Genomic DNA, 26,009 nt, shown 5'->3' with positions numbered 1-26,009 from the left:
ATACTTTTATAAATCCCCCTAAAGAGATAACACAAACAACAGACAAAGTATCACTGTGAGTATAGAAAATCCTAAGAACACAACACACTGGTACAACCCAGCATAAATAGAAGAGTTCATCCTAACATTATTATACAATCACTTTTCAAGTACTTTCACAATAAAAGTAAATAAAAATCATAAGGCTCAAAAATAAATAAATGACATGACCATGTACACAAAATACAAAGTCCTACATATCTGAATCAATCCCAGGTTAATTATAGAGTTAAATATGAAATGTAAATTATCAAGCTTCTAAACAAAAACATAGTAGAATAACTTCATATCTTCAAAATCTTTGAAATAGGCAAAGGTTTCTTAAATGGGAGATAAAAGGCACTTAAGTAAAGGGGGAGAAAAAGATAAACTGGCCTGCACTAAAGTTTAAATTTTCTTCGTACTAAAAGTCATATTATATGAAATATAAATAAAAGGCAAAATAAACAATAGATAATAGAAAACAGGAAGGCCTTTCTCAAATAGGAAGGGGATTAAGAGATCAAATCAGAGAGGGAGACAGGGGAAGAAAAGGGAATGGAAAAAAGAATTGAAAACATGACAATAGAGCTTCTGTAAATGGGAAGGGGACCAGGACTTGGAAGAGGGGTGGGAAGGACAGGGGACAAAAAAGAGAATTAAGACGTGTCTTAGTTACTTTTCCCATTGTTCAGACAAAATACCCAACACCCAAAGTTAAAGGAGGAAAGGTTTATTCAGCTCACAGTTTGTAGAGGTTTCAGTCCATAACCAACTGGCTCCAAGGCAGGGGGCCCTGGCAGGCAGGCATCACAGAGGAGAAACAGTTCATGGTGGGCAGAAGGCAGCAAAGCAAGCAAGGGGCAACCACAGCTCTTTCTATGCCTTATACCTTAATTCAGGGTACTCAGGGCAGGTAGCACTCACACCCTGTCCTAGTGCCCTTGAGCCTAGCATTAAACTATGAATCATTCTCCACATTCCCCACTCTAGACCCAGCCACTTCTGAAAAAGCCCCACCTATAACCTCATGAGGCTCTGGGGGGACATCTAACACAAGGCATAATAAGATGTGTTAAGTATATGTACCAATTCCCCACAATAAATGTAATCATTATGTACTGCAAGCATACTAATAATAAAAAGAGGAAAAAATGTAAAAATGGGTAAACTACTAGGGATGTACACAAAAAGAAATAAAAGTCATGATTAAAAAGTGAAAAAGCAAGCCATGGAGTAGAAAAAGAAGTTTTTCACTTATATATTTTCAAGCAATTCACATCCTAAATTTAAAAAGAACTTAATACAAATAACAAAGAAAATGAGTGATAATCCAAGAGGTAAATGAGCATAAAACTTGAAAGAGCTCTTTACAAAACTGTCTATATCAGTAGCTAATAAATATATGAAGAAGGTGATAAGCTGATTTGTTAGGCTATTGCAAATTAAAACTACAAAGAGACACCACTCTATTTTACCTGCATCATCACAGTTAAAAGAAGACTGTATAAAGTACTGAGGAAGATGGAGAGGAGTGTGCTACTGAAAGTGTAAACTGGAGCAACCACTGTAAAAACCATTGGGCATCCTTTAATATAGTTAAATATATATTTTCAAGAGCCGGGGATTTAGCTCAGTGGTTCTGCTGCCTGCCTTGCAAGCACAAGGACCTGAGTTCAATCCCCAGTACCAAAAAAAATATACATATATATATAACATATATATATGTGTATATATATATACATAACATATATATGTATATATATACATATATATATAACATATATATATGTTATATATATACATATATATATTCATAAGTTAAAGGGGTTTCAACCCTACATATATAGCAACAGAAATGTATGCAAGTGTTCAACAAAAGACATGGATAAATATAATTGTAGAAATAGTATTTATAATAAGCAAGAAACAAGCCAAATGTCCACCTACAGCAGAAAATGTTATTTATACTCACTATAAGTACACTTACCTGAAGTTCAAAAAACAGAACACACTAATCTATGGCAATGGACATTAAGATAGTGAGTATTATCAAAACTAGGAGGTTGGAATTGGGAAGGAGTTTTTGAGATTCTGTTATGATTTCTTTACCTGGTTGCTGGTTTCTTGGGAGTACACATTTTGTGAAAATGAATTGAGTAGTATGTTATGATTTGTATACTCGTGTGCATATATCAATACAATTTTATTAAAAAGCAAAACTAAAGCACCATGAATCCCACTACCCAAAAGAAACCAACAGATAGACAAATAGATAGATAGAAAGATAGATAGATAGCATTTTATTAAGGTCCCAATGTACCTAAAATATTCGTTAACTAAAAATGAACATTGGAAAAACATGGGTAAGCCTATTGCTAAAATTTTAAGTAAAAATGTATAGCACTAAATTCCCATTTGAAATTTTAAAGAGCATGTTAGTAATTCTCTCTCCCTGACACACACACAGATATGTGTTTTATCACTGTTTGTAGTGCCCAAGATGATTACTTAAATTAATTAATGTCTGGATATCAATTTATATTTTAAATGTGATTAAAATCACAAAACTATATGATAAACAGAGATTGAGAAAAATGTTATGGCTTGGCAGGTGTTCTAAACAATTATAATATCCCAATATCATTTTAGTTACTAATCCTTGGCAAAAGCCATTAAACCTAAGATTTTGATAATTAAAAATAAATACATAAATTAAGGTAGTGCCTAAAAAGTTTAAAATAGGGTATGATATAAATATTTAAGATAAAGAAAGATACAATAAAGTTAAAGAGGGCCAGGTCAATTTTCTCTTATGACAAAAAAATTTAGCAGTTTAAAAATAGTGCAAATGTATTGTGTCATAGCTTCAAGGAACACCAGACTGGGTCCAAAACAGCTGAGTCCATTCCTGAAGGTCTCCTCCAGGTAAGAGCAAGCTAGAGGCAGCTCACATCTAAGGCTCTGGGCCCTCTTTCCAGCCCACTGGCTGTTGGCAGGATTCATTTCCACGCCACTGCAAGACTGAGTTCCCCGGTTTCTTGCTCGTGTCTGCTGAGGATGGGTCACAGCTGCTCGAGGTCACCTCTATTCTTTTTAGGTGGCCTTTTCCACAACATGGCAGCTTTTCAAAGCCAGCGGGAGGACTGCTTCCTGCAGAAGCTTAGATGGGTCTTCCCCCTCCCAAAAAAATCTACAGGGAACTCAGAACCTTCACACTGAGCTACATACCCACTCCTCTTTATTTTGAGACAAAGTCTCACCAAGTTGCCCAGGCTGGGCTTAAACTTGTGATCCTCCTGCTCCAGCCTCCCAGAGTGTAGATGAATCTTATATAACATAGTCTAATAAAGGAAATAACTACCCCACCGTGTCTATAATCCTGCCTACACCTATAGTGAGGGGATTCTCAGGGCCCGTATACCAGGAAGTCCTTGTTGAAGCCTGCTTACCACCAGCATACAATAGTCATACATAAGTTCTCAACATAAGAGATACATTTAATTAATTTAAAAATCCACTTTGTTAGGGCAAGAAGGTTAGAAAGAGATGTAAGAAATACAGTATTTAAAAAACCAACAGAAGAAACTAATAGCTTGGTGTTAACTATTACACAGACAAAAAAATATAAACACAAAATGATACAAATTTAACACCATCATGCTCAAAGTGTAATATGTAACTTTTTCTTACTGTGGTTAGAAACACTTAACATGAGATCCCCTGTTCTGATAAATGTTTGAAGTTCACAATGCTGTCCATTCACTCCAGCCACGATGTTGTACTGCAGATCTCCAGAGCTTATTCATCTTGCATAAATGAAACTTTATGTGCAGGGAACAATATGCAATTTACAAATAGAAAGAAGCCCATTTACACTACAAATCTTTTAACTTTTTATCCTAAAATAATTCATTATAAAAGAAATAACCCTTGCAAGCATCTTATTTAATATTTCTAATTTTTTACAAAAAGGGTAACCCTGGAAATCATTTGCAAAGAGGAGGAAGCATTATCTTGTAACTATGGTACCTGTGAAACATAAACTGTTGTTGAAATTGTTTAATAACTGCAAGCGCTTCCACACACGGCAGAACTTAAATTGTATTCAACATTTCTAAAAGAAAATGTAACTTTCTCTTCCCTGCAACTACTTCCTAATCTGTGTAGTTCTGTTTGCCAGCATCCTCCTCCTCCCAGGCACTAATAATAGAAACCTCAGTGTCATCCTCCTTCGCCTCACTTCCTTATCCCCGTAACAAACGGAGTCACTCCTAGAATGGAGCCACTCATCAAATAAACCCTTACCAAGGGCCTGTGGTCACAAGGAACCACGCCACCCCCTGAAGTTGCCACCGTGGGGAAGCCACCTTTTAACCCCTGAACAGTGGGTTTATATGGTTTCCCTTTATTTCCATTCTTACTTTCTTTTTGCTTTGTGTCACAAGCCTCCTAATAAGTTCTCTTGATTTTAACCCTCCTTATGTCTAATTGTGCATACTGCTGCCAGATGACTTATTCATTCATTCATTCATTCATTTATTCATTCATTCAAGGGTGCCTCTGTTAGGTACTTTATAAATTCTCAGAGCCCATCAGTGAGCAAGACAATGAAAGCCCTGCCCTCAGGGAGAATCTAGTGCTAGTGCAGGAAGGAAGTTACATATGTAAAAGAATAGATGGTACAAGATCTGGGAGGGCGGATTACTCTACAAAGTCTTTCACTATTGTCACTTGGTCTCAAGCTTCAGTGTCTTTCAGCTTGAAATATAAGTCTTTAGCATTTAGGACCTTCCTCAATTTGCTTTTGCCTCCTTTCCACCACTATTTATCAATTGTCCTCCTCAGTGAAGCTAGCTCTCTCAGTACCCCATGTTAGTGCGTCCATGCCTCTGGCTCCTGTTTTCTTCTCTGGTCACCTTTCTCTCCACCTATCTGATGCTAGTTAGCTAATAGGCTGTGAAGTCTTCCTATTTCAACTCAACATGCTTTCCCTCTTCTGACTTCCCCCTGTACTTATCTGTAATCTTTATTTAAAATATATACGTGTAATTTAGTAATCTAGCCAGTTGCTTTTCTGCAAGCATGTGTGTTTAGTATTTCGCTGGATCTCCAGCTCCTCTAGGGCAAAAACTGTTGCTTTTGTGACTCAGTATCCTCAAAAGTGATATTTAAATCCAGATATAGATAAATTCTCCTTTCAAAATTAGGACTATCACCTGTCCAATACATAGTCCCTGTAAATAATAGTCATTCTCAGATTATTAAGCCATTTTATATATAATGTTACCTCACAAAAAGTGAAGAACACCTTATATACAGAAAAACTAGCAATTTGTAACCACTAATAGCAAAAAATACCAACTTTGGGGAAAAGATATCTCGATAGAAATACTACAAGAAGTCTGCAAAAATAGCAAAGCCTCTGTCCAACAGAGGTCTGTAATCTGCAGAGTGCAATCTCCCCACCCCTTTGACACTGCAACCCCTCACTCCAGAAGTGCTCTGTGGTGAGCACTAGAGGTAGCCAGCCACTGTGCTTGGCTACCTTCTTCACATCTCACAGGAACCAAGATCAGCCCATTCCACTTAGAGGAGCACAGCCTTCCATTACCAGCAACATGGTGATCCACATCTGGACAATATCCAACAACAACAAAAAATTCTTGACGAAACCTAACAAATTTCCTTTAGCATGCTCAGTTGAGCTTGCAAGAAAGCAAAGGAAATCTCCAGAGGTCAAATGTAAACAGAAAACAAAAGGCCAGAACCAAAGAGGTGACCTGGGGGTTTGGGGGATAGTTCCTGGAAGAGCATTTGCCTGGCCTAGGCAAGGTCCTGGCTTTGATTCTCAGCACTGAGATAAAAAAAGGGAAAGATGAATTGATTACAGAATCTGAGCTATAGCAGTTTTAGAAATATAACTCATAAATACTGTTGTTAAAAGGTGGAACAGGGCTCAGGACGTAGCACAGTGGTAGAGTGCTTGCCTAGCATGAACAAGGGCCTTGGTTCCGTGTTTGGCACCACATTCAAAAAAATGGAACAGGAATAAGTTTTAAACAGTGATAAAATAAAAATGTTTATATAGTATATAAAATAAAAGAAAATGTTAATATTATATCAGTTGCCCCAAAATAAAAAAATCACTTGAAAAATAAAAATAATTGCTATAAGCTGGATGTGGTGTTTGTTGCACACCCATAGTTCTAGCTGCTCATCAAGGTGGAAATAAGGGGATTACTGGAGCCCAGGAGTTCGAAAACAGCCCAGGAAACATAGTGAACCACATCTATTAAAAATATGATTGTTATAGGGGACATTAATAATTTTTTAGATGAAAGTGAATCACAGAACTTGTTTCCTTTAATAAATCTCAGAATCTTTTTTCTGATATCAGATGAACAGTATAATAGTAAGACTTTATAGATGCAAAACATAAAGAAAATAATACATATAACTCCATAATCTTTCAATGATAACATCATTTGGTAAGTTTATTTCCATGATGTTGCAATGATTGGTTTAGTGTAGCAAAAAGGCTAAATGGACATGTCATCTAAGAACAAAGATTATAAGAGTAGCCCACTGTACAGGGCCTCAATCACAATGTTCAGGAAACAGGAACATCAATACATAATGCATAAGAAAATTCCGACCAAAATCATCCCATGCTATGGTTAATGCCCAGTTGTAAAGGAATATAATTTTATTTGAGGATGGTACATTTTAAATAAGTCAGGCTATAAGCATAAGTCATCATTGTTTAGCTGACTAGAAAAATAATGTCACTGTATTTTTCAACCTTCTCTATTTGACATGCTCTTTCAAACCAAATATCTTTGAAATGCTTCTCCAGTTGGTTTAAATATCTCAAAAAGTATAGAAACTTAATAAATATGCTCATTCTAGAGCACAAAAAGCCTACAATCCTAGCACTCTGAGAAGCTGAGGCAGAAGGATCACACGTTAGAGCCCAACCTAGACATTTGAACAACTTAGTGAGACCCTGTGTCAAAATGAAAAAGGACTGCGGATGTACCTCAGTGTGAAAGATCTGGATTCCATCCCTAATACCACAAAAAAAACCAACCCATGAAATGTATTTATACCACCTATCAAATACAAATTCAGAAACCCTCATCAGCTTAAGAATTTATTAATACCAAAGCAAATAAAGAGATGGCAAGGGCCGGGATGTAGCTCAGTGGTTCCACCGCCTGCCTTGCAAGTGCAAGGACCCGAGTTCAATCTCCGGTACCAAAAAAAAAAAAAAAAAAAAAAAAAAATCAACCAAAGAAATGGCAAAACATAAAATCAATTCTAATACATCATCAAAAAGAACAAAGTATTCCTGCCCACAAACAAAACCCCAATTATCTGTGCTATCACTATTGGATTCTACAAATAAATCAAAGAATTTTGACAGGTTTGGCAATGTAAAGAGTTATGTAGACAACACAGATTCAAAAAATTTTGGAGCAAGTTGGGCTACCGTAATAAATTACCATAGCCTGGCTGGTTTATTTCTTGTCGTTTTGAAGGCTGGAAGTCTAAGATCAAGCTACCAGAACAGTCAAGCTCTCTTGAGGGGCCTCTTTCAGCTACCTTAGCAGACTGCCAGCTTGGAAAAGGAAGCAACCTCTCTTCTAACTCTTAACTCTTACAGGAACGCTAATTACATTCATGAGGGATCTGTTCTCTGGATCTCAAGTAACCTAACAACCTCCAACCCCCCACCCTCAATACCATCACAGGAATTTAGGAAAGACACATACCTTTAGTCCATAACAACAGCTTTTTCCTTTTTCAAAAATTGTTTGTAATCTCATGTAAAATGTTTTTTGTTATTTCCAAATGGTAATACAAGTTTTTTCACAATTCAAATTTTGAGCTTATATAAAATATCAGGATTCTTTAATCCATCACCATAACCTTAAATTACCTTTTTAAAGTCTGTTTATTCTATTTCTTATAGACCTTTGTTAATCAACTTTGCTTCAGTAACGAAGGATCATGGAATTCCGTTATTACAATAACAATAGCTTATTTATTGCACATATTACATGTTGGCTACCATGCCTAATTGATTTTCTTTTATGCATCTTCTTATTCTGCTACCCTGCTTGAAAGAATAGTCTCTGCTGGAACATTTCATTCTTATGGCAATAGGAAAGAGCAAGATTGTTGGCAGAAATATCAAACGATATGTAACTTTTTTACATATAATATTATTTTTCTTCTTAGGTAGAGGCTTTTTGTGCTTTAGTTGTCAGAGAAGAACTTTATGAGAATATGGCACTTGAGCACACTTCAAGGAGAGGGAGAAATGAGCTGGTCAAAGCTCTCATGAAAGTATTTCATGTAGTCTGCAGGCTTTGAGGTAGTAGGATCTTTCGTACATCCAAGAAATAACAAGCTCTTCACCGTGACTGGACCATACTTGAGGTTTAAGAGAAACCAGCCATGTCATTTAGGACTTGCAAGATCACAGGAAGATGTTTGCATTTTCTTACATGTGGTGGGAGAATTTTTTTCTAAAGTGTGTGAAGTGATTTGATTTACATTTTTAAAAGGTCACTTGGGCTAATGTGTGTAGAATACATAGTATGAGCTTTCTAGTCACTTTCTTGTCACTGAGACAGGATATCTAGCACCCAGAACTTGATGGAGAGGTTTATTTTTGTTCATAGTTCCAGTCCCTGGTCGGAAGGCTCCAAGGCAAAAACAGTGTAGTGGAAGGGCCAGGCGGAGGACAGCTGCTCACATCATGGTGGTCACAAAGCAGAGAGAGAAGGGAGGAGCCAGGTTGTGCTCCCAGTGCCCTACCTGTCCTAGTCAGACCCCACCTCCTAACAGCAAGTCGGGTGTAGTGGCCCCATGATCCAATCACCTTCCAAAGGTCTCTCTTCTGAGCAATACAGAGTTTTAAGGGTCATTGATAGAGCCTGGACAGGGACACTGCCAGTTTGAATGAGCCCACCTGGCATCTTAGAGAAACATAGGTTTCATTTTACTGAGGTCATGAGCAGTTCCCTGACACCATGTCAGTGGGTTACAGAGGAGAATCAGGAAGGCACAAGCCCAATGTTTCTGCAGACCACCCCCTCAGAAGCCTGCCCTCAAATGCTGTAAAAAAGGCCTCTTAGTCTGTGAGAGACACCTTCTGTGTTCTGCTGACATAGAGAGGCCCCTCTCAGGTTTAGCAATAAACCTGATGGGACTGTTGAATTCACATCCCTTCTTTTCTGCTCAGTCATTCCTGATCTAAACCATGACAGTGAGCCAAAGTGGAAGTAAAGAGATGCTAGAAGATTCTATTATAGTAGTCCAAGAGGTCATGGTGGTTTAGACTGGGATGGTAGCAATCATGATTGAACTATAATACAGTACAGTGCTTGGTCCCAATGTTTGTGTCCTTGTCAAATTTCTTTGTCAGAGTTCCAGAACCCAACGTTATGATATCAGGAGGTGGGGCCTTTGGAGAGGTGATTAGGTCTGGAGTGTGGTGCCCTCATGAATGCAATTAGCGTCCTTATAAAAGACTCCCCAGAGAGCTAGCTTTCCTTACATAGTGTGAAGACGCAGGGAGAAGGTACCATTTATGAGACAGGGCCCCAAATCTGCTGCTATCCTGATCTTTGACTTCCCAGCCTCCAGAACTGTGAGAAAGAAATTTCTGTTGTTTATAAGCTACCCAGTTTGGGTATATTGTGATTGTAGTCTAAATGGACTAAGACATACAGCATGCATTTTGAAGGTGGAGCTGACAGGATATGCTGGTGAATTAAATGTGGGATGTGAGAAAGAATCCAGTTATAGCATCTAGGTTTTTGGCAAGTAGGTGAGTGGTGACACTATTAACTACATGGGGACAATAAGGACATGTGGGTATATTTCAGATTTCTATTTTCGATATGAGATATTGAAGTGGAGTTCCAAGGAACAGCTTGAGTGAAGAGAAGATGCTAGGGTTAGAGTTATTTGGGGGAGTGGGAAATACACACACACACACACACACACACACACACACACACACATTTCATAGGTTTAGACTAAATCATTTAGGAAGAACAATAGAGAGTGAAAAAAAGCCAAGGATACTCCTAGCACTCCCAGTATTTAGAACTTGGAAAGAGGGAAACATCTGGCAAAGGATTCTGAAGCCAATGACTTAAGAGTGTGACATTTTGGACACTGAGAAAATGTTTCTAGAAAAAAGGAGAAAGACGTCAGTTTTAGACGCTATTGATGATATGTGCAACACAGACTTTATTAATTGAAGCTTAGAACAGGGACATAAAATTTAGGATCTGTACTAGGTTGGTCAAAATGCTGCTGTGTGGGTATTGTGACCAAATGATAGTGACACTGGGAGCATGACCACAGGGTTAGGGACAAGATGCTCAGGCATCTATTTCTGGACATTTGAAATATGACAAAAGAAACCAGAATTTTTCATGTAAGAAACTTTTTTTCTTAGAAGACTTTTCTGCAAGCGTAAGAACTCTGTACTCACAATAAATATTATAAATACTTATAAATATTTATAGCTACTTCTGCATGTTATGAATATTAACTCACTGAAAATGTTCAAATTGTCCTCCAAGGTGTATACTTGCAGTCCTGGGGGCTGAACTCAGGACTACTGAACTGAGCTATATTCATTTTTTTTTTTTTTTTTTTGATACAGGGTCTCATTGAGTTGCCCAGGCTGGGCTCAAATTTGTAATCCTTCTGCCCCAGCCTCCTACAGTGCTAGAATTACAGATGTCCACCCATGTGCCCAAAAGACTTTCTAGAAGTCTTTTGTAGTGGCCAGGACTTTTGCTAGTTGAATGCAAATATCCTTTTGAAGACAGAATAATTGCTCGTGATGGTTGTCTTTACTTAACAATCTTTAGCATCTGCCTATTTGACTTATGATGAAAGAGAAATACCCAAACTAGCTTTAGAATTTTTTCATAAACTTGTTCTAATTGACAACTTCATATTGCTTTCTAATTACAAATTTTCTGCTGTATTAAAGCTGGCTTCTATTTTCTCTACCACCAAGGAATATTCACCTTGTGTCTTTACCTTTCTTATCTGTGCTTGGGAGACGTAGTCTCTCTTCATGCACCGTGAAAGGAGTTAATAGAAGTTCAAGAAAAAGCTTTGTCCTTTTACTCCTAGGAACAATCAGATATTTTTTTCCTAAACTGGCATTTTAGTCATCTATACCACTCACATTAACAATTATATATTGAGCCGGGGATTTAGCTCAGTGGTTTTGCCACCTGCTGCGCAAGTGCAAGGACCTGAGTTCAATCCCCCTTACCAAAAAACAAAAAAACCCAATTATATATTGAATTTTACATTGTAGCATATTATTATGTTACCATTTTCTGAGCAACAGCTCATTCTCTCAACAGCAAGACTTACCAAGGTAATAGATACAATTTATTGAGCTGCTTTCTTCTCCCACTGTTGCCTTACTTAAAATTCTCATATAAACCTTCCAACAGGAGATGTAGTAGCTGTCAGCACCCCAGCCTACTCCCTTGCTGCCTTTCTAGTGGTTGGTATGAAATCTGCCTTTTGGCAACATCCTTCTAGAATCTTTCTCCCAAATATGAACAGTGCAGGAAGTACAGGAAGTTACTGAATTAAAAAGCAGTCTTCACCAAACATGTAAAGGAGTTGAATAAGTACTCCTAGCTACCTCACCCTTCACATGGGGTAACTCTAAGACATGTTTTACACAGTCTTCTATAGCAACAGTGCCCAACCTTTTGGGGACCAAGGACTTGTTTTGTGGAAGACAATTTTTCCACAGACTGGGGTGGGCAGAATGAATTCAGAATGATTCAAGCACATTATATTCATTGTGCAGTCAAACGTCTGTGTATCTGCAGCTGCTCCATGGTGCTAGCATCACTGCCTTAGCTCCACCTCAGATGATGAGGCATTAAACACAACTGACACCCCTCACACGCACAGTTCACAGTAGGATTTATGTTCCTATGAGAATCTAACCTGCTGATGATCTGACCAGAGGCAGACCTCAGGCAGTAATGCGGGAGCTGGGAATTGGCTTGAATACAGATGAAGCTTCAATTACTTGCTGCCTGATCACGTCCTGTTGTGCAGCCCAGTTCCTAACAGTGTTGGAGACCCCTGGAACAGGTTGGAGACCCCTGTTCTGTAGCTTCCTCGTAGGAATGACCCTGTACTCTGATTGGCTTTCTTCCCTTACTGTCTTACTTACCCTCTTTGCAATAGCATTTCTATGGATCATTTCCCAATAAACAAATTACAATCCAATTCTAGGCTCAAGGCCTTCTTCTAAGGGAACCCTGCCTAAGAAAAGGGTATTTCTATCCATGGATGTAACAGGTATGAGACTCAAGAGAGGTTAAATAATTTGACCAGTTATAAAGTTAGTAGTGGCAGAGGTGGGATTCAAAGACTATGGATCTGTCACACCATTCCAGGTTTGGAGCTGATTTACTGCATCTAGATTATTTCAATGAGTCACTCTGTGGTCAACAGAGACTCTGGCAAGTGACTACAAAAACTATATTCAACTTAGTTCAGTTTTTCTTCCCTATAAAATTTATCTTAATGTTAAATGCTCCATTTATTTTATTTTATGGCTGTTGGGAATTGAACCTAGGGCCTTGGGCATGCTAATTAAGTACTCTAGCACTGAGCTATATACCCCAGCCCACCATAAATGCTACACTGATTTATGTGGCTACTTGATTAAATATCTACTGCCCTGTCAAAGCTATATACTCATGGGAGCAAAGACAACACTTATTTTGGCTCACCATTTTTTCCGTAGTACTTGATAAATATTTGTAAGTGGAATCAGTGAAGTAGTGGAAGCCAGGAATAAGCACGATGAATAAGGTAAAGAAGCAAAGAGATAGGGAGGATAGTACTGGCAGTAGACTCAGAGTCAGTAGAAGAAGAAACTGTGTTTAGGGAAATAGAATGAAGGCTGCAGAGCCACTTGAGTCATGGGAATGGTATAGTTACTAAAGGAGGTAATGACATGGTCCTGTTTCTCAGACATGAACACAAACACGCCTGGTAGTTCCCAAGGGCTGCTTGTGGATCTTGAACAATAGAGTTATTACAGTTCCCTATGCAACTAGCTGTTTTGTTATGGAGCATTTTCTTTGTCCTGCCTTACTTTTCCAGAAATGTTTTTAACATTCATCACTTGAGGTAAATTTATGACATCTTTGGAGCTCAAAAACCTTACAGATCTGTCAATTGCGAATAATACTCTTGTCATTCTTTTTCAGGGTTGCACTTTGAAAACTTGTAAAATTTTTACAAATATAAGGCATGACTTTTGGGTCACTTTTAATGAAAGTATTTTATTAAGTTACTTTTGAAGAATGTATTATAACATCCATGGTAGTTTTTCTTAAACCTTTTTCCCTGTTGCTGTCAATGAGCTATTTTACGTCTAATGCATAGTCACTTTTGCTTCTGTTATATTTTCTACCTCAAAATATACATTATGGAAAGAACAGACAGAGACTGTGTTAGAATCAAGCAATAATTAAATAATGATGCAAAACCACTCCTTCTGGTCAGCACAGCTCTGAAAGAAAATGTGTTACTGAGAAATGAGTTCTCATCCTAGCCACACCATGATTAATGCTGAATACACTTCTTAGGCATTTGTGTAAATGGACTAGTAGGTCATAGAATAAATTAAATGTAAACACCCAATTATAACAACATTCCAAAGTACCTGCTTTTAACAGAAAGAGTCCTTCTTTCCCTCCCTCCCTCCTTCCTTTTTTTCTGGATCAAACCTAAAGCTTTCACAATGTGCTACATTCTCAGTCCTTTAAAAAAATTTTTTTGGAGACAGGGTCTCACTTAAGCTGCCCACGCTGGGCTGGAACTTTCAATCCTCTTGCCTCAGCCCCCTAGGGTGCTGGGATTACAGGTGTGGACCACCACATCTGGCTTCAGAAATAAGGTCTTCACAACCGGCCTTCTCAAATGAGTGCAGTAGATACTCTGTGTGAAGTGCCTATGCCCTTGGCATTCACCTATCCATGATGGGAGATTCTGGTCAAAATTCACCAGACCAGAATGCTGACAGAAATGCAGCTAATAAAGACCAGCTTCAGGTGGTTTCACGGTTTGGAAGAAAGACTCCATTGGCATGAGCCGTGTGTTATGCTCTGGCAGCAAATTTGTCTGCATTTTGCTCATGTCCTGAAATTTTGCAGAAGACTGAGATTATGGGTGGTAGACTAATTAATCTGGAACAGGAAATTGCAAGGCAGCCTACTACTGAGGCTGGGGCATAGGTATTATTGGGGCAGTTTAGCCAGATTTATGTTGAGAATCAAGAACAAACAGCACAGTAGAATGATTTGAAAAGTTTTAAATGTGATCCAAAAAGAAACTGTAGCAAAGTGGAAGCCTGTAAAGATGGAGCTTGAGTGCTAAAAAGATTTGCTTTGAAAAGAAACTAAGTACTTTAGATCTGGAAAACACAATAACAACAACAAACGCCTTGAGGGAATGTGAGAAACCAGCAGGGCCTAACCCTTGCAGGGTCAAAATTGCAAAGGTGAAAGAATTTGCTTTGAGAAGAGAGCCCCTGAGCACCGTGCTCCAGAATGGCAGCAGCTTAGGGGATGGGAATTGATTCTATAGCAGGCTTTTACCCAGATGTCAGAAGAAGGCCTGAGAGGCCAGGGAGTGTGCTCCTGAGAGGGCAGTGTGTAAAGCTGTGATAGTGCAGCCAAAAGTGCTGCGGATCCCCGGGTGTGTGTGTGTGTGTGTAAATCCAGGAATACGTATCTATGAATTGATTCTCCCCCAACTCCTATATAAAAGTGACATCTTACAGTACCTACCCTTCCTGGCTCAGATATTTACCTCATTTGGCTCCGTTCCTTACTCACTCTAGCCTGTACTGAAACAAGTCTGAAAAACCTGGGGATATGCTTAAGAAAAATAATCACACATTATATTCCCCTCTCTGTAGCTAATATAGACTTGGGTTTCTCAGTAGAAAATTGTTGAAAAAAATTTAAATGTAAGTCTGTAGCTTCGCTGAATCAAGTACACCAGCTAATATTTAGAAAACATCCACTATGGGAACCAATAGTGTTATTGGTGGCACCTATTATGGAGGGATAGCTGAACAAAGTTGGTATGTCTCAAAACTAGTGTTGAATCAATCTCAGGGTTGAGAGGGAAAAAAAAAGGAGTCCAAAATCACGAGCGCAGATATATCTAGGATCCTTCTAGATCCACGTGTCCTTCAGGGTCTTCATCCTTATAAATGTCCTCAGTCATCTACCACTCTAACATGATATTGTCTTCTGACACAGAAGTCACCCAAGGCTCCTCATGGGGATTCCAGGAAAAATCAGGTAGCCCTGAAGGCTGAATGCAGTGTCACCACAGTGTGACCACAGAAAAGGTGTATCCATTCCCCCATATTTTGTTCTCCTCTTTGATCATATCTTCTTCCTTGTTGGCCATGGAGGCAGAAGAGCTAGGAGGACCCTGGGACCAAATCAGGTGGGAGGGGCCAGGAGATTGCTCCACTGATGGATTATAGGGAAATGTCAGGCTGAGAGGTGAAGCCAGAGTGGAGGAGGTGGGTCACTGGGAGTGTGGCCTGGAAGAGTATATCTCCTGGTTCCTCTCAAGAGCACTCACTGGTTCCTGTTTTGTGCCTTCCATGAGCTGTTTTTCTCCCTCATCCTTTGTTGCCTGGAGGTCCTGCACTGGATCTCCTCAGTTTGAACCCTCTACAAACCGTGAGCCAAAATAAACCTCTCCTTTCTTAATTTGTGGGTATCAGGTACTTTGTCCCAGCAATGAAGAAAGTAGGAAAAATATTATAATAGAAATATATAAAATGTTTGGATATACCTCATAAAAATGTGTGGTAATCTCTTTGGATGAAAAGGACTATATCAACTTTAAGGTTAGAAATGAACTTTACTAGGTTGATTTACAAATGGGTAGTGTGGTTTGAAATTGATTTCTAAAGATGTGAGCTGATCTAATCCAGTTTTTTCCTTCTTTTTAAGGTAAAGATCTGTTCAAGGCTATGTGTCAAGGATACCTAGAACTGGGCTAGCTAAAAAGATAAAACCATAGGTCATAATTTTTGTAGATACATACACCTAAAAGTAATTAGAAAACAATATAATTCAGTGTATAATAGGTATTATACCACAGTAAATATTAATCTTTAAGGAACAAATTTTTTTTCAAAGAAAAGTGAATTCTAGGTTAGTGAGCCTGACCTGGGCTCTCAGGTAGATGCTGTTTGAACAATTAAGAGAATATGAGTGAAAAATAAGCAAGTGCTGGTAATAACGTGCCAGTTCAGTGCCACATATTCCAGTTGATAGTGGTGATGGCAGGGCACTTGGAGGACTGACATGATAACACACTATAGATTTCAAATCATCACCTACATGAAAATTCTTTGGGGATGTTGTACTTGAGTTGCACAGTAGCTACTTTGATGATCTCACAACTCAGAAAAACCTGTCCTCAGACAGGCCACCATATGAAGCAGTACATCATTATTATCTTAAGGATTATTGAACTACTTCATTCTGTTCTTTCTCATTTCCTAACCTTTTTTTCTATAATAGCACAAAGCTTAGCAACCCAATAGCCACATCTCTGGCCTGCCCACCTTAATGAAAGACCTCTAACTCTTTCAGAATCTCTTTAAGGTACTACATACCTTCTTGTTGACTGTAAGGTAATACAGTGGCTCTCAAACTGACGTGTGCAGTCACTGGGAAGGGTTGTTAAAACAGATTGTTGCACAATTTCCGATCCAGGCCTGAGAATCTGCGTTTCTTACAAGTTCCTAGGATATTGCTGGTCTGAGCCCATTGATTGGAATTCTTAAAATTCAGCTCTTGTGAATAACTCATTTTTCACTCTCTGTTGATATTCTGTGTAACAGGCAGATGGTATTCCTTAATTGTTGTCAATGAATTTTCTCTTTTTCCACGATTTAAATTTCAGCTCTTTGCCATCCTCAATGTGTTTTTATGTTGGTTTGATTATTCTTATCACAGAAAATAATTACTTCAAAGATCAGTATTCAATGGTAGTGGGAAAAGAGCAATCTAGGAATCCCAAAGGAGATATTACTAATACTATAATTTCACACAGTGGTCATGATTTCTCCATTTATATGAATGCATCTACAGTATCTGCCATTTCTAACTGTAGATGGTGGATATAGGGAACGAATTAACTTCCCATGAAAATATTCGGAAAAAATTTGCATCTGTACTAGATATATACGAAATTTTTCTTGTAATTACAGTTGAGCAATACAGTTTGGCAGCTATGTACAGTCGGTATTGTAATCTAGAGATCTCAATGTATATGACAGGGTGTGCGTAGGTTATACACAAGTACTACTGAGCCTCTTCATACACAGAACTGGATCATTCTCAGATTTTGGCAAGCACACAGGTCTTGAATGGTATCCCCGAGGATCCTAAGGGACAACTTTAATAATAACTATCCATGACAAAAACAAAACCCTACTCCTTGGCTGTAATAAGGGCGAGATCTGAGTTTATTGGTAATTTTGGAAACTGTAGGTAACTGGCAGTTGGGCGTTTGCCTTGAAGGTGCGCTGCTCATTGACTGATGAGTGCATCAAAGACCATGTCCTGGGCCGGGGATTTCGCTCAGTGGTTCCGCGGGCAAGCACAAAGACCTGAGCTCGATCCCCGTTACCCCCACCCCCCAAATGACCACGTTCCGCAGTCTTTGGTGCGCAAACCAGGTAAAAAGCACAGTGGTTTGGGTTTTCTGTGGCACCCAGCTAATCCTGTCACAGGTAAACGTGTGACTGCGAGGCCGCTGGTGAGGAAGAGAAAGCACAGGTAGCAGTCTGGGCTAGAAATCAGGCTTCATAACCAGTATTTGCACCACTTTCCACGTGGGTCCCTTTATCCGCCGGGTTGATTTTGCTTGGGTCCCTGGATCGAGTGTTCTATTCGTCGTGTGCAGCAGTCTCCGGGCGATTCCTGTCACGCGGCAAAGATGAAGGGGGAGGAGCAGCGCGCCGACACGTGCTCGGCCTGCCCGCTCCCGGCTGCCGTGCCGCGGGCTAAGGCCGTATATTCTCCGCGCCGGAGGCAGAGAACCCTGTCTCTTCCGGGTGCCTCCGCCACTGGGGCGCGAGCTCCGACAACGTCCGTTTCGCAGACCGCGTCCGTCAGACAAAGCCGAGCCAGACAGGCGGTGCGCCCGCCACGGGCCAACAGGAGCCGCGACGCCGCCACGCGCCCCTGACGGCAAGCGGGGACGCGCACGCGCACGCGCACAGCCGCTTCCTCCGCCTCCCCGGGGGCGCGCCCCGGCCCCGCGCGAGAGGCGCATGCGCAGGAGCGGCTCTGCCCTCCGCCGCTCTCCCTCCCCGCCCCGCCCCGCCCGCCCTCCGGCCCCGCCCTCCGGCCCCGCCTTCCTTTCTCTCTCGGGTTGCACTGAACGCTCCAGGTAGAGAGCGGCGCAGCGGCTTCCCCGCCGCCCCGCCCCTCCCTCCGCTGCTCCCACCCGTCCCGGCTCCAGCCCGGTGGAGAATGAGGCGGCGGCAGTGGCCCCGGCCCCAGCGGCGGCACCGGCGGTGGCTGCGGTGGGGGCGGCCGGAACTGGGCTGGTGAAGAAGCGGTGGCGGCGGCTGGGGGGGCGGCAGTCGCCTGCGCCCGCTTCCCCAGGGCTTTCCTTCCTCTTCGGCGCGGCCGGGAACTTGTTCCGCTCGTGTGCAGGAGCGCGCGCGCGAGTGTGGGTGTGTGAGGCTCGGCGCGGCTCGGGCTGTCGTTGGTGCCGGCGTTGGCTTTTTTGCCCACTGCGCTTCCCGTACCCCGGGCGCTCCGGTGCCGGGGCCGCGGCCCGAAGAGGGGGCGCGGCGGGCAGCGGGCGCTCCCCTTTTGTTGTTGTTTCCTCTGCCCGGGGAGCTGCGGGGGAACGCGCCCGGGTGGGGCGGCTCGGAGCCCGGGCCTGGTGGCCCCCGGGGCTGCGGGGCGAGAGGGGTAGGCAGCGCGGGCGGGCTCCAACATGATGGCGGCCGAGGCCGGCGCGGAGGAGGGCGGACCGGTGGCGGCCCGAGCGGGCAGCGGCGCGGCGGGCTCCGGGGCTTTCCCGGCCGCGTGCCGCGGGAAGATGCCCGTGGCCCTGCCTGTGGCCGCGGCCGCCGCCTTCTCCGGGCTGGCGGAGGCTGGAGGGGCCGGGGCTCTGGGCTCGGGGTGCCCGGCCGCCGGTGCCGTGGCGGGGCCGCTGGGGGGACCGGGGCTGCCCGGGGGAGGCGCCGCCGCCGCCTTGGGGCCCGGGGCCGAGGGCGCGCCGCTCAGGGTCCCCGGGGCGCCGCCCGCCGAGCCCCTCGGCCCGGGCGCCTTCCCCCCATTGCCGCCGCCGCCGCCGCAGCCGCTGCTGCCCCCGCTGGGCGCCGGCCTGGGGACCGTGGACGAGGGCGACTCCCTGGACGGACCGGAGTACGAGGAGGAAGAGGTGGCCATCCCGCTGACCGCCCCTCCGACCAACCAGTGAGTGAGCGCCGGGCCTTGCAGGGTCTGGAAGAAGTGGAGAGAAGTGTTCGGGAAAGTTTGGGCGCTTCGGCTTTCCCGGAGCTTGGGGGTTTCGTGGGATCAGCTGTCTTCCCTGCAGGCATAACTCTAAGACGCGCTTGGTATTTGTGGTCCCTCTCAGAAGATGTCAAGTTCTTGAAGATAGGGAGCGCAGGAACCTGCGCAGGGGGAGCCGGATGTGATTCTGCGCGGTCCAGATGCAGATGTGGCCCGGGATGCGGCCGTGGCAGTCTGTGAACCTGCGTGCGCTCCCTGCTGCAGCTAGGGTCTTAAAGAGACGCTTGCAGCTCAGTGTTTAAATGAACATCGTATTAATATAATTCGGAAAACGGATTGGTCGGGACGGTTTGTGTTGGATGCACTGCGGAGCGCTACTTCTGCCTGCTGAAAGCATATTCAAAGAAGTCGAGAGAGAAAGTTCTGTGAATTACAGGTGTGATTAAGGACCCCTGCTTCCAATAACGTCCCTAACTTGTTCCATAGAGTTCCTGTTTGTATTTGTGTAGTACTTTTATATTGAGATTTTGTAAGCACAGTAAAACAAAAATTAGTATTACCCTTCGACACTTTTTGTTAGTGGACAGAACAGTATTTTAAAGTTAGTTTTGATAGTTTACTGCAGCAGATATAGAACAGATAACGTTTTTGTATACATTAGAATCTCCTTTATAAACGTAGACTTTGTTAAAAGGAAAATATCGAGGTGGGAAGTGGTAATTATAGGCAGTATTTGTCCCTTAGTCTTATAGGCCCTTAGAATTTCAACAACCTTGTTGAGTAGTAGGAAACAAGATTTAGTTCATATGTTCATAGCTTCTTTAGAGGATTTAGAAAGGATGTGGAAAACGAATTAGGAAAAGATTCTGTAATATTAATCTATTTTTGATTACATTCTGTTTGATAAAGTGGAAAAGCAATTTTATTTACGCCAGCCATGGTGTAGAGAGATTGATTCCCTTTGTGTTGTTCATCCAAGTTCAGTTATTTTTGTTTAATTTTATTCCAACTTATGTCTATATATTGCAGGCTTTTGGGAATGTGCTGGAAAGTGTTAACAATGCTAATATTATGGCATCGTTGAACATGAAGTCTTCTTGAGAATATGTATCAACTAAATGTTCATTAAATGCCCACTACATGCTTAGTGTTGGTTTTATAATACCAAATGCAGCTTTTAAAACTGAAAAAAAACCACCTTGTGCCATTTCATTACTAAGTGGACTTGTGCATATTTAGGATATTCTAGTTCGTCACTTATTTTTAATAGACTGCTTTTCAGAGTACTTTCAGGTTCACAGCAAAATTGAGTGGAAAGAGCAGATTGTTCCCGTTAAATTTTTAATAAACAAGATTGTATATGTAAGGAAAATTGCATTTATGAGAGGTCCATTAGGTAAGACTCATCATTGTGTATATTTAGGAATATAGTAACATATGTATGACTATGTAAAAATTGTTTGTGTTTGAAAAGTACCACTACTTCTAGCTTTTTTTCTTTCTCATTGTTTAACAGTGCTGGGGATTGAACCCAGGGCCTTGTGCATGCCACATAAATGATTTCCTACTGGCCTACATCCCCAGTCCATTTCCTAGCAAATTTTTAAAATCTGCCACTCAGAAGTACAAATTTACTTTTTAAAAATCTCAGAGACCAATCCAGAGTCGCTAGAGGGAGTGCAGATTAGAGTTAAACATGTAAATTATGAAGTCAGACAAGATTTGGATTGGGTTGGAGACTCCGCTGCTTCCTAGCTGTGTGATTTTGAAAAAGCCAGTGTCCCCATCTGAAGAATGGAGATAATAATGTTACCTCGCTGGTACGGTTATTTTTGAGATTTAATGAGAAGTCTGAACCATTCAGTACAGTGCCTGGCTCATAGTCAGTGTTCCAATAAAGTTATTAATTGACTACTAATTCTTTTGGTATAGGGACTCCCTTACTAATAGCTATTTTATTTATTTTTGAGACAAGGTCTCAGTATGTTGTCCAGGCTGGCCTCAAATTCCTGAGCTCCAGTGATCCTCCTGCCTCAGCCTCCAAGTAGCTGGGATTACAGGTGCTAGCACTGCACTAAGATCTAATAACTATTTCAGAGAATGTTTTGAACTGCAGAGGAAATAACTACCATGATTGATTATATTAGAATTTTTATTTTAACTTCATAAAGGCTCCCAGCAGAAAGTTAAGCAGTTTTAGAGGTGAAATTCAAGTGTTCTTTATAACTTTATTTTTAAATGGGAAGGAAAAGTCTTAACTTGATCAAATAATGTCATTCTTTGTATGAAGAATTGAAGATACAGATAAATTAATGTCTGACAACTAATAACTGGTCACCCTCATTCCTGATAGCGAGGTATTAAGTGGAGGTCACAGAGTGGAGTCAGCAGGTGGTGGCATCCCTGGGAGTTCAGCCTTGTTTCTGGCTGGTTTTGTGCTGTTGCTCACGAAAGTCAAGCTATAAGCTGTAGCTAGACCAGTGTGAGTATACTAACGTTATTAGTATTTTGTATCTTGTTTTTCTGTGTGTATGGTCCCATGGTTATTGCTGAGCATTTTCATTACTTTGGTTAAGGCTGGAAAAGTTTGTGTAAAATTTTATGTGAATATTTTCCTTTTTGCATGTTTTCAGAAAAAACTTTTAAAAACACAAATTTTCCCTATATGGATATAATTTTTCTGCTATGAATGTTCTAGATCTAAAATTGCTAACAACGTTACTTTTCAAGACAGAGAAAAGGTTAAAGGGAGTTTGTCATTGGTACTCTGTGATTTTGTGAAACTCTTTTCATAGTCATTATTATTATTATTATTTTTTTATATGTAAAAATTTCATGTATTAACTCCACAACTAGACTAGTCATTGCTTATCAATGAGCAAATCAGGCCAGGTCTACAAATATGCCATAGACTATCCCCTAAATTGCATAAATTTTCACTTTTAATTGGAACTATTTTTAATCCAAACAGATGATTAAAGGCATGTTAGATGATCCTGAAACTGGGGAACTCAGATTCACTTGTTTTCTCACAAATGGTGATGAGCTAAGAACTCCTGAGTAACTCAGGCTATTTTACCAGCTACCACTGAACTGTTTGCCTGACGGATCTCCAATACCAAGCAAAAGAAAAACTAATACAATCCCAACTTTCAAAGTGGTCTTGACGCGTGCCTTTTTGATTGTTTCCATCAGCCTTTCATACAACAGGAAAAGCCATTGTGGTACCAGCCAGAAATTGATCCACCTTAGGCACTTCCTAGTGAGATGGCTTCTGGGCACATTGTGACACTTACTACTGACTGAAAAAGATTAAGCATTTTGAGTTATTATGAACAGAGCTATCATAAAAATCTAAGTTTATTATTTCATTTACAAATCTTGGTCACATCCTCATTATTTTTCTTCTCTGAAGGGTTTTGGTAAGGGAGAATTTTTCTCCTGGTGAGATTTATTGAGAGATTTTGAACTGTTAGTCTGCAGTGGCAGAGTCCTTTGGAGGAAATTCAGCCCACAGACAGATATTGCTGGCTTTTAGTGTATTTAGAAATTTTAGTAATTAGTTGCCATCCTTTAAGAATAGGAAGATGTCACATGTAGGAACTCTCAATTTCTGTTACCGTTTGAAAAGTCACAGGACTTGGCTGTGCCTGGTGGCTATTCCTGCTTGACAGCAGGTTGCTAGAATTGAGTAGAAGTTGCCTTTTCAGTACGCACCGCTCCCTCCAGTTTGCTGTGGTCTCCAGTACACCAGTTTTGCTGTTGATATTTGCCTGGTATCTGGCCTAGATCTTACTCTGAAGCCTGTAGCTTTAAGAGAAAATAAAGATTGTAAATAGTTCCATTCTTTTCCTTAAAAATAATTTTACTGTCAAAAATAAAATTATTTAGGGCCGGAGATTTAGCTCAGTGGTGCTGCTGCCTGCCTTGCAAGCTCAGAGTCCTGAGTTTGATCCTCGGTACCAAAAAAAAAAATTATTTGTAAGTCCAGTAATTGCCAAAAGTTAATGTTAGGACCTGTACCATTCATTAGCTTTGTCACTGATTACATTAAAACTATGGTGAGTCATTATTTCTTAATAAAAATAGGAGTAGCTGTGAGAATTGTATAGATTGATTATGGACAAAGTCGTGGCTGACCAGGACTCAGATATTATTGCTGAATTTACATGAATAGCAGAAGGTGTTTCAACGGTTACAGCAATGAATAAAATGCTCCTTTGCTCAGTGTGTCCCTCAGTGTGTCCCTTTCCCCTTTTTCAGGGAAGTTTCAGATGTAGTAGGACAAAGTTACTTAAACCAATAGCTATGATTTAGGCTAGGTTAAGATGAGTGAAGTATAAGCAAAGGGTTAATAAGGGCTAAACGAATAAGAAAGTTATATAATTAGGATTAGTAAATTTATTGAGAAAAAGTAGCAGGTAAAGGTTTTCCTAATGCCTAATTTATTTTCTGAACATGGTTCCAGGTCCCTTTGCTTAATGATTTTACCAGGTCAAAAAATTTTGAGTTAAATGAGTATAAACTTCGAGTCTGTTCTGAACCTCATCTGTGGTCTGGAAGGAAGTTGAAAGGAGTGCTTGTAGTTACAGTCCTGAGGTACAGAGCACAGCAAAGGCCAAAATCGGTCAAAATGATTGGTTAGCTACTCTGTGGAAACCAGGCAGATCTTATTGACAGATAAAAGGGACGACGGTAAGTTAGGAAGAAAAAAGGGAAAATGTAGAGTTGTTCTGGTTGCTTTACTCCTGTTTCTTTACTTGCTGTTAGGGAAATGAGCAGAATGCCATTAAGAACAGCCAAATGCTCAAAGTGTGACCATGTGGTGTGTTTGTGGGGGTGTGGGTTTTATAATTAAAAATGGCAGTTACAGTTATTACCACTGACATTTCTTTGTTGCTTACTACCTAGGAGGAATCAGTCATCTGCTAGCTGTAATGTCCAAGGCGGTTTCTTAACTTTTAGAGCTGATGCTTCAGATGGGATGGCTGGACTAGCTGGTGGATAGCCATGTCCTTCCTTTCTGTAGCTTTTATATTGAAAGTGTGGAGTTCTTCACAGCAAGAAGCATTCGAGAAAACAAGGAGCATTCTAAAAGACAAAGTCCCTGTGCTCCATTCCTTACCAAACTTTGGTGTTCCTCTTGCTTGTTAATGTTCCTGGTGATCATTGCCAGACACGTGACCCTGTAGGGATTTTGTGTGGGACAAGACTGTAAAAGAACACGGGCACTGGAGGTGAGATTTCTTGAGGTATTTAAAATAACCGTATTCCACATATATTACTCATTTACATGTGTTATCAGATAGTTTTGGAATACTAGGGGTGACGAATGGGATAAAGGGCAAATATAATTTATTTCTTAAAATGTCTTTCAGTAAATGAGACAAATACTCCACAATAGATTTTTTTTTTTGGCTGTTATTGTCTTAGTTTTGAACCTCAAACGTGGTATTTGGACATTGGTTACGGTTTGGTGTTGAAATAGGCAGATGCATCTGTACAGGTGTATTGTCTTGAAATCACCTGCAATGTATTTCAGTTTTGAGCTAAGTTAAAAATAATTGTTTCTAGGGGCCGGGGATTTAGCTCAGTGGTTTCACCACCTGCTGCGCAAGCGCAAGGACCTGAGTTCGATCCCCGGTACCAAAAAAAAAAAAAAAATAATAATAATGATTGTTTCTAGATACAACTGAATAAATCGCTGTATGTCATCACATCTCAACAGGATTTAGGGTGTAAGTTTAGTAATTATGTGTTAATGAGTAAAGCAGTGAACATTATGGGGGCAAAAAAGAAATACAGTATAAAAGAATATACAACATACTTGGAAGATGAAGGATTATTCAGGGAAGCGAGATCATGAAAATTAGCTTACAGTCATGTTGGATAGTTAAGTATTTCACATTTATAGTTTCTATGAGTTGAAAGAATGAAAATCCACGAAAACAAGGTATTGAATCTCATACCATAACCTTCCTACTGGCATTTTGTGGAAACTGATTAGCATTTGTAGCATAGGTGTGGATATTATACTCAGGAGGTGACAGCATTTTTGTGGCCGAGAGAGGCCTCCTTGCCCGGTGGGGAAGCAGACTCAGGTACCTTCACACAGCCCGGCAGTGGTAGAACTGAGGTGGAGCTTTGTTCTCATAACTGTTCAGATATGCTTACATTTGGGTAACATTTACAATTTTCTTTAGAAAGCAAAGGCCTAGTCCCCTACATTTACTAGTAATTTGCTAAAAATGTCAGGCACTTCATAGCTGATCTCAATTCTTACTTCTAACTTTGAGTATTGCTATTACTCTGATTTTCAATATTGAGAAAACAGAACTGGAATTCTGACACAAGCATCTTTTATCCAAAGTACTTGAGACA

At 40.8% G+C, this 26,009-nt stretch overlaps 1 protein-coding gene across 2 annotated transcripts in view; it reads left to right on the top strand.

The window, feature by feature from the left end:
* Positions 1–18,995: 18,995 nt before the first annotated feature.
* The window catches only part of Rasa1 (RAS p21 protein activator 1), a 95,068-nt gene continuing 88,054 nt past the window's right edge, over positions 18,996–26,009 (top strand). Inside the window, exon 1 of one of the 2 annotated variants that reach the window (XM_087180994.1) lies at positions 18,996–19,589. In XM_087180994.1, coding sequence (XP_087037120.1) covers positions 19,105–19,589 — 485 coding nt within the window. In that variant the 5' untranslated portion in view covers positions 18,996–19,104. The remainder of the gene's footprint in view (positions 19,590–26,009) is intronic. The other variant, XM_004841653.4, reaches the window with a different exon arrangement.

This window comes from Heterocephalus glaber, unplaced genomic scaffold (assembly GCF_053883595.1).
Source record: "Heterocephalus glaber isolate CG9 unplaced genomic scaffold, H.glaber_assembly_v1.0 deba00001465, whole genome shotgun sequence".
Classification (NCBI taxonomy): Eukaryota; Metazoa; Chordata; class Mammalia; order Rodentia; family Bathyergidae; genus Heterocephalus; species Heterocephalus glaber.
The sequence above is the reverse complement of the archived record's forward strand: the minus strand, read 5'-3'. Positions and strand labels throughout refer to the sequence as shown.